General features: G+C 43.8%; 1 protein-coding gene across 1 annotated transcript in view; it reads left to right on the top strand.

Annotated features, from left to right (window-relative positions):
• Window positions 1-16,556, top strand: part of NRIP2 (nuclear receptor interacting protein 2) — a 28,922-nt gene extending 12,366 nt beyond the window's left edge. The window contains exons 4-6 of the mRNA XM_077468973.1: window positions 3,137-3,225; window positions 13,140-13,192; window positions 16,124-16,556. Of these exons, the coding sequence (XP_077325099.1) occupies window positions 3,137-3,225; window positions 13,140-13,192; window positions 16,124-16,246 (265 nt within the window). The 3' untranslated portion in view covers window positions 16,247-16,556. The remainder of the gene's footprint in view (window positions 1-3,136; window positions 3,226-13,139; window positions 13,193-16,123) is intronic.
• Window positions 16,557-18,547: the final 1,991 nt, after the last annotated feature.

Raw genomic sequence — 18,547 nt, 5'->3', positions numbered from 1 at the left:
GGAGAGCCACCAAGGGGGCATTTGTATGGGTGTGCTCCCGAGTCCCCAGTGTCACTGGATTTGATTGGCAGCAGCGGGAGCTTATGGCTATGGCTCCTGCTGCTATCAAACTATCTAACTAAACCCAGAGACAGCGCCTGGAACTGCAGTGTTCATCCCCGTCACTGGAATGATCAGCTCAGGTGAGAAAAAGGGGGGCTCTGGGGGGCAGCTGCAGCACAAAAGGTTTTTCACCTTAATGCATAGAATGCATTAGGGTGAAGAACCTGATGGTTTACAACTCTTGTAACGCTTCAGTAAGATATTAAAGTTGAATCCAATGCAATTTTACTTCTGCTAATTGCAATACATAGGATGTTTTGCAGTCTTTCCAAGTGTTCGAAGACAAAGCCCTGAGGCCTGAGCCCTGTACCTGTGTAGCACTGACCCCCGAAGGAGCGGCTGGTTTTGTTTGGGCTTACCGTTACCTTCTCCACCTCATGCTCATCTAAAGGTTTCCCGGGGTTGATGGCCCAGTAAACTGTAGAGACCGACACTTGAATCCCTTTAGGAATTCTTATTTGCAAAAAAAGTTAAACAGAACTCCGTCTCTCAGTAGGGAATAGAGGGTATGGGTAAGAAAGCTCAGGTACTCTTGGAACTGCTGACACTTGAAATGTCTCTCTCTAGGTGATCCAGCGAATAGCCATTCGCAACTGGATATTTCATCTATCGAAGGGATATACAATTAGCGGACCTCCAGCTGTTGCAAAACTACAAGTGCCATCATGCCTCTGCCCCTGGGTGTCATGCTTGTGGCTGTCAGAGTCTTGCTATGCCTCATGGGACTTGTAGTTCTGCAACAGCTGGAGGTCCGCTAATTGCATATCCCTGATCTATCGGATAAATCCCCTTTTAGTGAATTTAGCAAAACTTAGTTGTAACCGAAGGATGAAATTAGGAACTCTCTAACGGTACCAGTATCTTGCAGCCGGTCCGGCGCTACCGTAAGAATGTGGATTCACTTGGTGTCCTTTCATCTTAGCTTCCAGGCTCTTACCGAGCACCCAGCCTCGTGCGTGGCTCTCTCCCGAAGAGTCCTCCCTTGGTTGCGTTTTCAGTTGCTGGGCCTCTCCAAACCTGAGAAGGCACCGGACCACCTCAGAACCCTCCTTCCAGTTACTGTGCCTCGGGCTAGCCAGCCCAGAGACTCAGGCCATGAGGGCCCCTGGGGGCTGGTCAGGAGGACCAGGAAGTCAGCACATACTCCTGGCCCGGAACCCAGAACCACGTGACCTCAGCACCTTAAGTACCCTCTCCCGGAATACACAGCGAGACAACGCACCTGCTGATTGGCTCAGAGTGAGAGATTCGTAACCCAATGCGTCCAACCAGACTGCGTTCCAATGCCTGCCAAAGGTGACACCTATGACCAGGCAGAACATAGTACAGTCCAGCCAAACTGATGCCAAAAACATAATTTACTGAAATTACAACTAAAACCCAACTATGGTCTTAGGAAAAACTAAATTTACAAAACATAGCACGTGCTCTTCGGGAGCCCGGCGCTACACCTGTAAATAGCTAACACTGACTGAAGGAAGATAGAAGAAGTAGGGAGGGTCTCAAGGGTCTAGGACTAAACTATGTAGCACTAAACAGTAGGGGAGGACAGATTAAGATACCAAAATCACATTAGTAAGGAAGCTGTAGTGGCCTAAAACCACCACTACATGTCAGCATACAACAAAACAACAACAACCTAATACAGTTCCATATAGCACATAAAAAATAAATGAAAACGGGGTAGAACAAGTAGCTTTTAGATACAATGGATCAATAGAGTTGTGCATTTAATCAATGTTTTGCTTTTTAATATGCAGTGTAGCATTAAAGATACAAATGCCCCCCTTCTTTCCCTTCCCCTCCCCCCTCTTATCTTCCACGTATCCTAACTCTCTCCCCCCCCCCCCCCCCCCCCTTCCCCAGGACCTTCTTAAGTAATATTGCTGAGACTTACTACCTTCAAACCCATATCCTAATGTGATGTAAAATAACAGCTCTACACATTTCTCTCTTGTTTAAATGTGCAACCAACCATCTTGTGACAATTCATGCAATAATATATCTGCGAACAAATGTGTATATGCATCGCTTGTACTGTAAAAATCCAATAAACATTTTTTCTTGTGAAAAAAAAAGATACAAATCTATTGTACTTTCCTATGGCAAACTTTACATTAAAGTGGTTCTAAAGGCCATAGCATCCCAAGGTATGGTGGTAAGTGTCAACCTCAGTCTGGACTCCAGACAGGCCACGTTCTCCACGCGTTTCGCTATACCCCTTGGAGCTCAGTCATTGGGATATTTGTTGTTGTTGTTTTTTTTTTATTTCCTTATCACTTATCACTTTTTAATGTTCTCGAGCAATTTGCAATGTGCAGAGAGAACATTAATCTGCTTTTAATTTTAGAATTAGAAGCATGCACCTGTGACCTAGTTCTGACACTATACTGTCACTGACAGCAAGGGTCTCAAACTATTTGGTGAGAACACATTAGGATTGTCACTATAACATCTGCATGTGACCAACATGACAGCTAATCACAGTGATTGCAAGGTGTTTTTTTTTTGGTGGTGGTGGGGGGAGTTTGTGCATTTAATCAACCTTTTACTTTCTAATATGCAGAGCAAAATTAAAGAAAGAAATCTACTGGTGCCCTTTTAATGTTCTCGGGCATGGTTTCCCCATGCCTACAGAACAGTAATCGACTTTCCATTTTAGAATTAGGAGCATGCACTAGTGTGCGCTCCTAGTTCTGAGACTGTACTATTTAGAAGCAATAAGCATGGTTTCTTGGTTACTTTACCATCAGCATGTGGTCATCATAACAGCCAATCATGTGATTTTTACAAACCAACCTGCTGGCTACAGATAAAACATTGCTGGTGACCTGCTGGCCGTTGGTGGTAATGCAGTTTACAAACCAGAGCTATCTACTAGAGAATTTGAAAGATGCCGATGCAGGCAGCCATCCCAGAATTGGGAAGATCTTCAGACATGGCTAGAAATCTGCTGTTCAAGTATGTGCGTGTACACATTTTACATCTTTATCTGCAGTTGTATGGCATTAACTATTTAAAGTTTGATTTTCAGGCTTCAGAGGTTAAGTGACCCTCAGGGGAGGGTGCCGGTGGAGGTCGAAGTAGGAAACGAGAAACTGACAAGCAGTGCTGTAATTGTTGGTAAGACAATGACAGATTCTAGCAACAGAAAGGGGGGCACATTGCAGAGATGGAAGGATCATGCAGGGCATAATGAAATCACAAAGCATGTGTTGCTTTGTGATTTCATAGTGCCCTGTATGATCATTCCAGGAAACGTGGTGGGACTCAGAGAGAGAGATGGACTGCTACACTGTGCCAGACAGCTTTTAATCTGTCTTAAACTGACCATACACTTTACAATCCCATTGTACAATCTCATCTATCATCTATCTAGTGCAAGGGCCTGCTTGATTTGATGCAAATTGAATGAATAGTTTAGGTGTGTTCTAAGTTCACGTTTTGGTAAATCTAAAAATCACTGTAGACTAGGATTGTATAGTGTATAACCAGCAATAAACCCCATACACACATTAGATTTTCTGCAGATTTTTGTGTTCAGATTTACCAAAACCATGTAGTGCAATGGCCTGTCTGATTGCATACAAATTGAAACTCTTATGCCGCGTACACACGATCAGATATTCTGACAACAAAATCCTGGATTTATTTCCGACAGATGTTGTCTCAAACTTGTCTTGCATACACAGCTGGCCGAGAACAATAAAGTTCAATAGCCAGCGCGGCTCTTCTGCTTAATTCCAAGCATGCGTGGACTTTTGTGCATCGGAATTGTGTCCGATGTTTTTTGTCAGAAAATTTGGGAACCAGCTCTCAAATTTTTGTTGTCGGAAATTCCGACAGAAAATGTCCGATAGAGCATACACACAAGCTCACATCAAACATTTGTTGTCGGAAATTCCGATCGGCTTAAGGTTTGACCTCATATTATATGGGCTTACCGGAGCCGTCGGCAGCGGCGGAGGGGATCGCGTCCTCTTGATGGCTCAGTATGGAGACGAGTGAGGGGAAGATGGCCCCCACCCATCTCCATACAATTGCTGGGCGGAAGCAACGTCAAAACGTCACTTCCGCCCACAGCTCTTAAAGGGACAATTTTTTTAAATGATTTTTTTAAATTACATTTTTTTTTATTGCATTTTAGTGTAAATATGAGATCTGAGGACTTTTTGACCCCAGATCTCATATTTAATAGGTCCTGTCATGCTTTTTTCTATTACAAGGGATGTTTATATCCCTTGCAATAGGAATAAAAGTGACAATTTTTTTTTATATTTTTTTTAAACAGTGTAAAACTAAAATATAAAAGGTAAAATAAATAATAATAATAATAAAAAAATGTTTTAAACGCGCCCCGTCCCGCCGAGCTCACGCAGAAGTGAATGCATACGTGAGTAGCGCCCGCATATGAAAACCACACATGTGAGGTATCACCACGATTGGTAGAGCGGGAGCAATCATTTTTGCCCTAGAGCCCCTCTGTAACGCAAAACATGCAACCTGTAGAATTTTTTAAACTATGGATCGCCTATGGAGATTTTTAAGGGTAAAAGTTTGTCGCCATTCCACGAGCGGCCGCAATTTTGAAGTATGACATGTTGGGTATCAATTTACTTGGCGTAACATTATCTTTCACAATATAAAAAAAAATGGGATAATTTTACTGCTGTCTTTTTTTTTTTTTTTAAAGAGATTTTTTTCCCAAAAAAGTGCGCTTGTAAGACCGTTGCGCAAATACGGTGTGAAAAAAAGTATTGCAATGACCGCTATTTTATTCTCTAGGGTGTTAGAAAAAAAAACAATATATATAATGTTTGGGGGTTCTAAGTAATTTTCTAGCAAAAAAAAACTGTTTTAAACATGTAAACACCAAAATCTCAAAACGAGGCTGGTCCTTAAGTGGTTAAAAAGGTTTACTCCTCATTTTAGTTTAATAGGTTTAGACATTCAAATCTTTCCATTTTGTCTAGGTCCCCAAGCTGTCCCCCCTGAAAGCCATGGTTTCCATACACCGAAGCTGGCCCAAAAGTCTAAAACTGTATACAGTTTGGGATAAAGGGCTTTATAATTGGTTGTATCTGGGCTGTAAACTAGCACCTCTGGATGTACACTTGTCCCAGGGGCATAAAGGAATGATTTTCTTACTAAAATGAGGAAGAAAACCCTCTAATTATGAAAGTTTGAGTGAAGTGAGACATGCAGATAACCTACTGTTTTTAGAAGGATCTACTGAGGATTAACTTGACTCTGAGGTCCAGGGAAAAATCTACCGTTTGTTAAGCCAAAAAAATAATAATAAATAAGCCTGTTCCCTTAAAGCATGTTATATAGCACAGTGCTTATGCTGTGTCTTTTAGCCCCCTGTATACCCTAGAAAACCTAGCTGATCCTGCCTGGCTATACCCTCCCCCCCTGCAAACAGACCACCATAATCATGGCTGCTAAGCCCTGACATTGTGGTCTATTTGTGTGATTCTGTCAGCCGCAGCTCTCCTGTCTGCAGCTCTCCCGTGTCTCTCACCCCTCCCCTCCCTGCTCGTACCTGGGCCACCCCCCCCCGCTCCTCTTTTTTTCATAAATCTTCTTATCCCCTCTGTATCGTTAGAACATGTGTCCCTGTGTCTGTGTAATGTAAAAACTCCACCGATCTGTACTTGTATAAATTCTCCCGGCGCCCAGCTGATCGTCGTATCTCTCTCTCCTCTCTCCCCCGCCTCCCCAGCTGGCGTCAGCAGGACAGCTCGGCCCCGCCCACTGCAACTGTGAGCCACGATAGAAGAGAGCAGAGCAATCATCTGTGCGAACGGAGTAGGACTTATATCGCTACAGATCGGCGGATTTTTTTATATTACACAAGCACAGGGACACATGTTCTTATGATACAGAGGGAATAGGAAGATTATATTACAGTGGCTTAACAACCACTTTAAACACTTCCAGGCCTATTCCTATTCCAGACCTCAGGCCTATTCTGGCACTTCGCTCCTACATAATACGTAAAAATCATCTTTTTTTTTTTCTAGAAAATAACTCAAAACCCCCAAACATTATATGTTTTTTTTTTTTTGCAGAGACCATAAGGAATAAAATGGCGGTCGTTACAATTTCTTATGTCACAGGGTCTTTGCGCAGCAATTTTTCAAGCACGTTTTTTTTTGGAAAAAAAAACAGTTTCATGAATAAAAAGAAAATAAAACAGAACAGTAACGTTCGCCCAATTATTTTGGATAAGGCCCCTTTCACACAGGGCAGATACGCTCAGCGGAGTCCACCAGCTCAACGGGAGATTTCTCCATTGATCTCTGCTGAGCCGGCGGATGACATGTACTTCTCTGCTCACTGAGTGGGGGGGGGGGGGGGGACCTGTCAGAGCCCTGCTGATTTCTATGGGGAAATCGGACAGAAACGGACAGCATGTCTGTTTTCATCAGATCCCTTCCGATACGATCTGCCAGATGGATGGCTAAACATATCGCCATCCTTCTGTTTTTAGCGGTTTGGGTGGCAGACGTGTGTCAGCGGACACATGTCCGCTGACATCCGCCTGCCCATATGAGGTTAATAGCCACACAGAATTTAAATTTATTTTGTGTGCACCAAATGATTTTACAATCCTAGATATTATTGTAAAGCTAGCAGTGACATCATCATTGTGCTGCACATAGCCCATGTAACCCAATAGACCTGTATCGTGTGCCTCTCAGGCTCACTGAAAGGGATGCTACTCCTTGATATCCACCGCTGGGAGTGCTGGTCGGGAGGGAGCTTGCCGCAGTTCCTAAGATTGCTCAGTGTAAAGGAAGGTATCCCTGTGACCGCACATCCATCTCATCCCAAAGTGCAAATGTAAGTGGCAACCTCAGCCTGGACTTTACAATGCGTTTTGCTCTGCCTTTCAGAGCTTAGTCAAGGTGGTGGAGATCCCAGGCATGTGGGGGAGTTTTAATGCATCATTGGCTGTCACGTTAAGTGAAAAAGAAATGTCAGGTGTGTGCAGATCTATTATGGAGCTATGTGAGAGACAAAACAACTTTGTAATCAACCACAGAGACCATGAATCATGGACCACAGAGACCTATAAACAAATATTGGATAGCACTGATATCTAAATGCAAAAATGAAAAGAGGAAGCCAACATTTTTTTATAGGTCTCTGCGGTCTGATTAGGTTGATTACAAACTTGTTTTGTCTCTCACATAGCTCCATAATAGATCCACCCACACCCGACACTCTTTTTTTTCACTAAACGTGACAGCCGATGATGCATAAAACTCCCCCACGTGCCTGGGATCTCCATCCCCATGACTAAGCTCCGAGGGGAGGAGCGAAACACGCTGAGGTGTAGCCTGGCCTGGGTCCAGGCTGAGATTGCCACTTACCACTGTACTTTGTGATGACATGGATACCTTCCTTTACACATAGCCCAGCAGAGCTGTGAGAGGGGCCCAACAGGCCCATCCACTATAGACTGCCTGCAGAAAACTACAACAGGGGACAGGGATGCTGCATCTTTGATCTTGTGAGTACATTTTACGGAGGGTAAGGACATTTGTGCTGTGCTGTACTTCTGCACTCTGCATTACATATTACTAACCAAAGAATTCTGTGCTTCATACTAATGACCCCTGCACTCTACCTTACATAACCTTGCCCTTTGAACTATGCATTACCTACAACTGACTCCTGCACCTGGCATTACTACTGGCCGCTGCATTCTGTATTTACTACTGACCACTGCACCTGATATTACATACTACCGATCACTGCATCTGCATTACATACTACTAGCCCCTACACTCTGAATTACTTACTCCTGGCCCCTTTACTCTGCAACAAATACTCCTGATCTCTAAATCCTGCATTACTTGCTCCTGACCTCTGAGTTACCTCCTACCCCTAAACTCTGCTTTGCATACTTCTGAACTCTGTGCTCCATTACATACTTATTAAATCTGAGGTGTGCATTACGTACTACTGACCCCTACACTCTGAATTACTTACTCCTGACCCTTTACTCTGCAATACATACTACTGACCTCTAAACTATGCATTACTTACTCCTGACTTATGAACTCTGCCTTACCTCGTACATCTAAACTCTGCATTACATACTTCTAAACTCTGAGCTCCGTTACCTAAATCTGAGATGTGCATTACATACTACTGACCCCTGCACTCTACGTTCCCTGCTACTAACCTCTGAACTCTGTGTTAATAACTACTGACCCCTGCTGTCTGCATTAACTACTCCTGACATCTAAGCTCTATGTTACTACTGACACCTACACTCTGCGTTGCTTACGTCTGACTTCTGAACTATGTAATACTCCTTACCCTTGAATTTTGCTTTACGTACTCCTGACCTCTGAACTCTGTCACTTACTCCTGACCTCTGAACTCTGCATTACTTACTACTGACCCCTGAACTCTGCATTCCTTACTCCTGACCTCTGAACTCTGCATTAATAACTACTGACTCCCATACTGTGCATTACCGACTTCTGACCTCTCAACTCTGCGTAACTTACTAAGGAACCCTGAACTCTTCAAACCTTCCTTACTTTTTAATGTGGCCTTGTTACAGTATCTCACAAAAGTGAGTACACCCCTCACATTTTTGTAAATATTTTATTATATCTTTTCATGTGACAACACTGAAGAAATGACACTTTGCCACAATGTAAAGTAGTGAGTGTACAGCTTGTATAACAGTGTAAATTTGCTGTCCCCTAAAAATAACTCAACACACAGCCATTAATGTCTAAACCGCTGGCAACAAAAGTGAAGATGTTAAAATTAGGTCCAAAGTGTCAATATTTTGTGTGGCCACCATTATTTTCCAGCTTAACCCTCTTGGGCATGGAGTTCACCAGAGCTTCACAGGTTGCCACTGGAGTCCTCTTCCACTCCTCCATGATGACATCACGGAGCTGGTGGATGTCAGAGGCCTTGCGCTCCTCCACCTTCTGTTTGAGGATGCCACACAGATGCTCAATAGGGTTTAGGTCTGGAGACATGCTTGGCCAGTCCACCACCTTTACCCTCGGCTTCTTTAGCAAGGCACTTCATCTTGGAGATGTGTTTGGGGTTGTTATCATGTTGCAATACTGCCCTGCGGCCTAGTCCCTGAAGGGAGGGGATCATGCTCTGCTTCAGTATGTCACAGTACATGTTGACATTCATGATTCCCTCAATGAACTGTAGCACTCCAGTGCCGGCAGCACCCATGCAGCCCCAGACCATTACACTCCCATCACCATGCTTGATTGTAGGAAAGACACAATTGTCGTTGTACTCCTTGCCGCCACTCGCGCTTGATAGTATCTGAACCAAATAAGTTTATCTTGGTCTAATCCTGACCACAGGACATGGTTCCAATAATTCATGTCCTTAGTCTGCTTGTCTTCAGCAAACTGTTTGCAGGCTTACTTGTGCATCATCTTTAGAAGATCCTTCCTTCTGGGATGACAGCCATGCAGACCAATTTGATGAAGTGTGCGGTGTATGGTCTGAGCATTGACAGGCTGTCCCCACTCCTTCAACCTCTGCAGCAATGCTGGCAGCACTCATACGTCTATTTCCCAAAGACAACCTCTGGATATGACACTGAGCACATGCACGCAACTTCTTTTGTTGACCATGGCGAGGCCTGTTCTGAGTGGAACCTCTCCTGTTAAATCGCTGTATGGTCTTGGCCACTGTGCTGCAGCTCAGTTTCAGGGCCTCAGCAATCTTATTATAGCCTAGGCCATCTTTATGTAGAGCAACAATTATTTTTTTCAGATCCTCAGAGAGTTCCTTGCCATGAGGTGCCATGTTGACACCAGTGACCAGTATGAGAGAGTGAGAGCGATAACACCAAATTTAACACACCTGCTCCCCATTCAACCCTGAGACCTTGAAACACTAACGAGTCACATGACACCCGGGTGGGAAAATGGCTAGTTGGGCCCAATTTGGGCATTTTCACTTAGGGGTGTACTCACTTTTGTTGCCAGCTGTTTAGACATTATGGGCTGTGTTGAGTTATTTTGAGGGGACAGCAAATTTACACTGTTATACAAGCTGTGCACTCATTACTTGACATTGTAGCAAAGTGTAATTTCTTCACATGTTGTCACATGAAAAGATATAATAAAATATTTACAGAAATGTGAGGGGTGTACTCACTTTTATGAGATAATGTATATCCTTGAAAAAGCAAGCAGCACCCTGATGATCTTTGATATCTTCCATGTGGTTCAGATAGATCTCCACCTCTCCAGGGTTGCCTACCCCTAGTCTAGCCCTTTTATACTGTATCCTAAAAAAATTGTCTTCAAACTTTAATATATGTAAGCTACATTCAAAATATGTACATTTCAGTTACAGATGACTACAGTCATTCTGGTGAAGAAGGAACAGAATACCCCTGGCAATGAAGGGGTGAGCCCACCCATCATAGTGGAAACACAATGGGTGCTGTAGCTTAGCTATATGGCTCCTTGGTCCCAGCTAAAAATAACTGACTTTTTAAAAAAACAATGACTGTATACATATCCTGGAATGTTATCCCTGTGAATGGAGCCAAGTTTCTGTTATCATAACAGGATTTTATACAGATTAGGTGCACTGAGCCCCTCTCCTGACGTGGAGCCAGTAACGTCATGGGAGGACACTGTATATAGAGAGCTGTATGTGTGATAATCATTTACATTTGGCTGGTCCACTTATGTTAGTCTCAGTAGCTTTTGTATTTTTAGTTGGGGCAGTGGCACTCTGTCTGAAACTATCCCACTTTGTGGGATAAATTAGAAAACAAACAATTAAAGAGGTTTCTATTTCTGGCCAAGAAAAATGCTAGTTTACTGGCTGTCATTCCAGTCTTATTGTTTCCTTATTTCCTGACCTAAGATAAGCATTCAGATCAGGAGTCCTAACTTTGCTCTGCCTTTATTTGCGGGTCAGTGACTCAGGAAGCACAGAAATCATTGGATCAGCATCTAACAGCAATTAGCAGCCTGGAAAATAGCGTTTCCAGAAGAAGAGCGACAATGGTAGCTTTCGTATTAGAGCTAAAATCCAGGCAAGCCGCTTAATACCCAGATGAAGTACAAATAGGGGAGCAGTGTTACTGTCAAATTTAAATTTGTATTTCTGTCCATCCAATTCTGAGATTCACAATGCTCTGCTCTGTCTAACAGGGGGAAGGAGACCTGATTTTTTTTCCTTGCTGCATTTCAGTAAAATTTACATGTCTTGTCCCTCCCAAAGCCTGTGACTGGACAGGGAAAAGACGAGCAGAAGACTGATGAGCTGATCTCTCTTCTCTTATCAGCATCCTCTTTGCACTGCAGCACAACTGCCGGGAGGAAGTGGGAGCTGGAACCCTCTAAAAAGAGTGTTTCCGCTCCCCCCTCCCCCCCCAAACAAAATGACATGCCAAATGTGGCATGTTAGGGGGTCACCTTCCCTTAAAGCGGAAGTTCCATTTTTGGGTGGAACTCCGCTTTAAAGCTCAGGTGGTGGCACTCACAAGTACAGAATCCAGATGGGGGAAGGGGATTTGCATGCATGCCATGTTATCTAATGATGCCATGCACCGGAATCAGCATTAAACTTTCCATTTCTCATGAGAAAAACTGCCTTCATGCAATGCCAGGCAAGGATGGAGGACAGGTACCCTTGAGACCCTCACACTTAAAGCGGAGTCCCATCCAAAAGTGGAACTTCCGCCGCTTATCCCTCCCCCACCCCCTCCCTCCAGTGCCACATTTGGCACCTTTCGGGGGAAGAGGATATGTTTCTTACAGGTAACCAGGCTGCGGCAAATTACGTCAGCAGCTCGACCCCCATCCTCCTCCCTACCCTTCTGCTGGGACAGTGGGAGAGCGCAGCGTGCTTCAAGCATGCGCAATAGGGACCTGGCCATGAAGCCAAAGGGCTACACTGCCGGGTTCTCTTATCCGCAATGGTGGCGACAACATCCAACCAGCCAATGTAAACATCAGCTGTGGTGCTGACATCGCTGGACTCCAGGAGAGGTAAATGTCCTAATGTTAAAAGTCAGCAGCTACAGTATGTACAGTATGTGTACAGTACGGTATATGTACAGTATATGTACAGTGCAGTATGTGTACAGTATGTGTACAGTACAGTATGTGTACATATGGTATGTGTACATATGGTATGTGTACAGTATGTGTACGGTATGTGTAGAGTACGGTATGTGTACAGTATATGTACAGTATGGTGTGTGTACAGTACAGTATGTGTAGAGTACGGTATGTGTACAGTATGTGTACAGTATGTGTAGAGTACGGTATGTGTACAATATGTGTACAGTACGGTATGTGTACAGTATGTGTACAGTACAGTAGGTGTACTGTACAGTATGTGTACAGTATGTGTACAGTACGTGTACAATATGTATACAGTACAGTATGTGTACAGTACAGTATGTGTACTGTACGGTATGTGTACAGTATGTGTACAGTGCGGTATGTGTACAGTATGTGTACAATATGTATACAGTACGGTATGTGTACAGTATGTGTACCTGCTGACTTTTCATTTTTAAAGGGGCGGGTGGAACTGTGCATTCCAATGCAGTGCATTAATGCAGATTACAGCACACATTGTATTGAATAATTGCAGTCCATTCACTATGAATGAGCCCCCTATACACCACAACGGATGGAAAAATGAGCATCATGCTTTTTTAACCATCGGACAGAATATGCGTTGTGATACGCTGCAGTGTGTTAGGCACAATGTACAATGCGTTGGAATGCCATTCACAATGAAGGGCACATTGCCACAACTCACACGTGTGAATGAGCCCCCAGAGGAGTAAACTGCTTCTTTCTTCTTTTTATACATTGGCTCTGCATGTCTTCCCATGAAAGGACTATAGAAGTGACTGGCAGTGAGCAGTCTATATTGACACAGGCAGGGTAGGTGACAGCAGCATACAAACGACCGCAGAGATTTATACATTGTTATTCTAAGCTTTCTGTTGGAAATTTGCAGTGAAATTATTTCCCCCCTAACAGATGACGGCAGTGCAGAATTCAGCATCGGTCTGGACACACTGGTGAAACTCAAGGTATGTCCTGCATTTCCTGTTCCATGGCTCAATGTGAGGTGAGACACGGTCTGGGCTTCATCTTGAAAACTGTTACCTTTTAAATATCTTTCTCATGCTTGCTGTACCATATTTCCATCACTACTAATATTACTATTACACATACACACACAGATCCCACCCATATCACCCTAGTTTTAGGTCTTTTGTCAGATACTGTATATTTTTTCATCTTAAGTGAGTGTAATACTTCCAGGTATTATTATCTCTAACAGAGATCACAGTAACCCCCTCCAGGCAAAGTCTTCAACTCCTCTTCTCTCCAGAAGGCCAGAGTCATCTTTGTTCAGGCATCGTCCACTTCCTTGACTTTTTTTTTGGGAGGTTGCATGTGATCAGCACAGGGCCAATCAGCACTGTCCAGACAGAGGGTTAGGGGTCATGAAGCCTCATAGGACATTCAGAGGAGAATGAAAACTCCTTCTACAAGCTTTAATCAGTGGACACTGGACACTGATAGAAGTCATAAGACTGCTATATACTGCTGATGAGAAAGGATATTTAGCAGTTTATATTTACTAACATATTTGCATTTCCATGTTCTGTGTACTGTGGGAGACCAGATATAGTGAATGCAGGCTCCTGGGTTTAGTAACACTTTAAAGAGAAACTGCAGTCAGCTCACATGATTTGTAATAAAAACATCTTTGCCATTCTGAAGCTTCCCTCCAACCACTTCTGTACTTGCCAAATATGCTTCAGAAATCTCCCTCCACTGAGTCTGGCTGCAGCCATTTTATCTGTGGGCAGCTGAAGATTCTGTCTGTTCACTTCCTGGATTTACACAGACACAAAGCTCCAGCTCTGCAGCTCTCATTGGCCCGCTTATGACTCATCCACCCTCCCTTCCTGGCAACCTCTCACAAGACTGAGAGAGAGAGCTGTGCATGATGTCATAAGCCTTGGCTTTTTACCAGACAAGAAACAGGAAGTGGGCTGTATAAGGTATTTACTGGCAAAAAAAAAAGTTTTACTATCCAAAGTTAAAACAACAAGGGCAGAAGATTTAATAGATAGAAAGTCGAAAAAATGAATGAAGGTCCGTTTTAAGTGCCATCTCAGAGATGATGCAGTCCTCTACATCCTAGAGTGCCCGTGCAGTTTTTGGCTGTGTTCACAAATGCCTGACACAGGTTTGCCCCTGTTGCAGCCTCTCACCTTGTGACTTGCTACAACGTAACAATGTTGTAGCTTGATCACTGGTGGAAAAGAGACTGAGGAAATGCTTTCTCCTGTCTGAGACATAATTTCGGCCTAGGCAAGCCCACTCAAGGATGACTTCTTAACAAACTTGCCAACCACCGCACGCCGATGTACGTCCCTACTTTGGGGATGGATATCATTGTTATGGCAGAAGCTAGCTGCCATAACCCCGGTATCCCCGTGTTCGGCCGGCGGTCGGCTACAAGATAAAAGTAGTCTCTGTGGCAGATTTGCTGCGAGATCCCTTTTATCGGTGGCGGGAGAGGGGATCGCGTCCTCTCACTTGCTGTGCATAAAGACGAGTGAGGGAAAGATGGCCCCCACCCATCTCCATGACACTGCAGGGCGGAAGCAAGGTCAAAACGTCACTTCTACCCATACGTCTTAAAGGCACATTTTTTCAGTGTCATTTTTTCAAATTACTACATTTTTTTTTTTATTGCATTTAAGTCCAAATATGAGATCTGAGGACTTTTTGACCCCCAGATCTCATATTTAAGAGGACCTGTCATGCTTTTTTCTATTCCAAGGGATGTTTACATTCCTTGTAATAGGAATAAAAGTGACCCAAATAATTTTTTTTAAATGCCCCGTCCCGACGAGCTTGTGCACAGAAGTGAATGCATAAATGAGTAGCATCCGCATATGAAAACGGTGGTCAAACCACACATGTGAGGTATCGGCGCAATCGTTAGAGCGAGAGCAATAATTCTAGCCCTAGACCTCCTCTGTAACTCAAAACATGCGACCATTTTTTAAACGTCGCCTATGGAGATTTTTGAGGGTAAAAGTTTGACGCCATTCCATGAGCGGGCGCAATTTTGAAGCGTGACATGTTTGGTATCAATTTATTTGGAGTAACATTATCTTTCACAATGGAAAACAAAATTGGGCTAACTTTACTAGTGTCTTATTTTTTTATTCAAAAAAGTAAATTTTTTCCAAAAAAAGTGCGCTTGTAAGACCGCTGCGCAAATATGGTGTGAAAAAAAGTATTGGGATGACTGCCATTTTATTCTCTAGGGTGTTAGAAAAAAAAAGTAATTTTCTAGCAAAAAAAAAAGGTTTTTAAACATGTAAACACCAAAATCTCAAAACAAGGCTGGTCCTTAAGTGGTTAAAATTATTGTAAACGATCACCTTATAAAACAACCCATTCCGTTTAAAAAAATAAAAATGAAAGGCATAACATTTGTGTATAGATATAAAAATATATAAACACTTTTTTAACCCTTTTTTTTATTATTTTCCCTTCACATTCCCTCTAATCTCAGCTGCGTAAAAGCTGGGGGGGAGGAGAAGCAGCAGTAAACTGATCTTCCTAAGGAAAGGCTGTGAAAGGGGGGGGGGGGGGGTGTCAGCATAAGTCTGATAATTGGAGAAGAGCAGGCTGAGTTCTCAGCATAGCTAGAGAACTGACCATGCAGTGTTTTCCTGTCTAGTGTGGTCCGTTTTTAATAGGAAAGTAGAGGGACTGGCAGGAAAACACCAGGTATTTTACATACAGGAAGAAATGCAAAGAGAACAGGAAACTTTCTCATACTTTGAGTACAGCAGACACATATCAAGAATATAAAATGTTGGGTTTACATACTCTTTAATGACAAAAAGTGGAGCTTATTTTAAAAAGATGATACTGTTGCTGTATATAGGGATATTTCTTGAATGATGATTCCTTGATTTCCTCAGAGCTGCATAGATCTGGAGCATGGTGTCCTAAAGACCCCTTCACAAGTGATCTCATTTCTGACTTTCTTCAACATTCATCCAGAGGCAGAGAAGACCGCCATTATCTCTGCCCCAAACCAGTGAGCGCTGAAGCACCACCCGCTGGCAGGGGAGCGAACAGCAATGCTGGCCGAGAAGCACAAGTACAGCCATCCCTCTCCACACTGTGTTCATGGACAATTTTTCTGCATGGCCTTACAAGGCAGGAATAATCAACTGAAGATATGTTTGTATGCAAATGTGTGTTGCTAAAAAAAAATTGTTCATTTTTTGAAGTGTTCCAGGAGAAATTTGAACTGACAAATCTGTGACCATTCTTTATAAAGGAAGACATTTTCTCATACTATGTAGTGTAAATGTGTATATATATATATTAAAGAGTTATTTCCCAGAACTCAGCAGTGGCATCCCTAGTAAGTGTACAATACAGTAAACAATGTAACAATCACGCCTTTGCAGCAAAAAATTAAGAGATCAGTGTATTGAGGACAGTAGATAAAATCACATGGCAGCTATATTTGCTTACATGCTTTAAACAAGGGGTAGACAACCTTTGAGAGGTGGAGATCTACCTTAACAATATGGAAGAGATCAGAGATCGCTAGGATTTTGCGCCTTTTTATTTCTTCACACTGTGTGCAGTTACCTGCGTTTTTTTCCTCATGGATCAATGCAGGTAACTAAAATGACCCACAGAAGACCATAGTTTTCTATCTGTCATGTTCATATCAGAACACTGTGTTTCTCTGGGTTCCAGAAATGTGTGATATGCAACATGTTTGCATAAGGCCTGGTTCACACCTATGCATTTTTTGTGTGTTTTCAGTTTTGTGGAAAGGGCCAGGAAGTGGACTTTTTCCTGGTTTTTGGTTCCATAGACTTCAGTGGATCAAAAACGTGTATTAAAAAAACGCAAAATGCGGGGGGGGGGGGGGGGGGGGCTTGTCCAAGATGGCCACCTAAGCAGATGCTTACTTCAGAGCTCTGCTGGCAGGTTCTGCTAATATCCTTTCTTGGGCAGTAATACCACCTGCAGACAAGGGAATTTCAGCCAGATTATGTCTGGAAGGGGGAAAAAGCTCTGGTTTCCACAGACTGAGGAGATTACACCCCCCTCTCCTCCCGCACGTGTGGAGCCTTGTGTGGCACAGAAGTCCAACATGGAAAAGTCGCCTTAACCGAGCTTTGTGGCTGACATGTCAGCGATTGCTCTGTGCCAGTCTACGCTGACTACAAAGATTGAAGCGGTGCAGCTAGAAATGAGAGTCATGCGGCAGGACTTGGATAAACTCTGGTCCCGTGTCACTGAGACGGAGCACCAAGTGGGCCTCGCAGAAGACACCATCACAGAGCACTCCTCGGCTCTCAGCACCATACAGTACCATACAGGTACTATACCATACTAAAAGCTCTGGAGTACAAGGCGGATGACGCAGAGAACCGCAACAGGAGAAACAATCTTCGCTTTGTGGGGGTGGAAGGTAATAACCCTACAGTGTTTGTGGAGGACTTGTTGCGCACCCTGCTACCAAACACTCATGTTTCTCCATTTTACACCGTCGAGCGAGCACACAGCATTCCGCTTAGACCTGAGCCCCTGGGATCTCCTCCTCGTACCATCATACTAAGGCTCCTCAATTTCCAAGACAGGGATGAGGTGCTTTGTGCCGCCCGGGTCAAGAAAGGACATGGCCTACCAGAATAGCATTATTGCTTATCTTCCCAGATTATTCTCTTGAAACCCAGAATCTTAGGAAATCCTTCGACCAGGTGAAGGCGGTGTTGTGGGCTCGCTACATACAGTATAGTGTTATGTTCCCTTCCCACCTGCGGATTCAAGATGGGCAATCAGTTTGTTTTTTCACATCCCCGCGGGAAGCATCATCCTGGATAGACACCCTTCCTCCACATCGCTGACCATCTGGAGGCAGAGGATTCCACCTTCACAGTCCATACTCTCTTGTCTTTCCTTTTGGATCTCAGATCGGTTTGTAACACAAGGGTATACCCCCTTTTTACCCTATGTTCCTTTTTGCCTGTTGGGGAGTCCCCTACAGCGGAATTCTGCTGCTCTGATGTGACCACTGGACAGTGGCGGTGCATCCATAAGGGCGCACAGGCGCCGCCCCCATCTCTCCTGCCACCGCCTCTAGCACCAATAAATAGATTCATGCATTGCATGAATCTATCTATGGCCACCGATGCCACCCCTTATTCAGGCTCCCAGACCCTTTTCGGGTACAAGTGGCGGGGGGGGGGGTGTTTTTGAAGCACCTGATTAGAACCATAGGCTCTAAGAGGCGTCAAAAAATGTGACCTGCGAGTGCCATGCTGGGTACTCACAGGTCACTCAGCTGTGTTAGAAAAGCGAATGAATATGCGCTC

Source organism: Lithobates pipiens, unplaced genomic scaffold (genome assembly GCF_037356315.1).
Source record: "Lithobates pipiens isolate NorthernLeopardFrog02 unplaced genomic scaffold, aLitPip1_a1.2 Scaffold_8, whole genome shotgun sequence".
Lineage (NCBI taxonomy): Eukaryota > Metazoa > Chordata > Amphibia > Anura > Ranidae > Lithobates > Lithobates pipiens.
The sequence above is the reverse complement of the archived record's forward strand: the minus strand, read 5'-3'. Positions and strand labels throughout refer to the sequence as shown.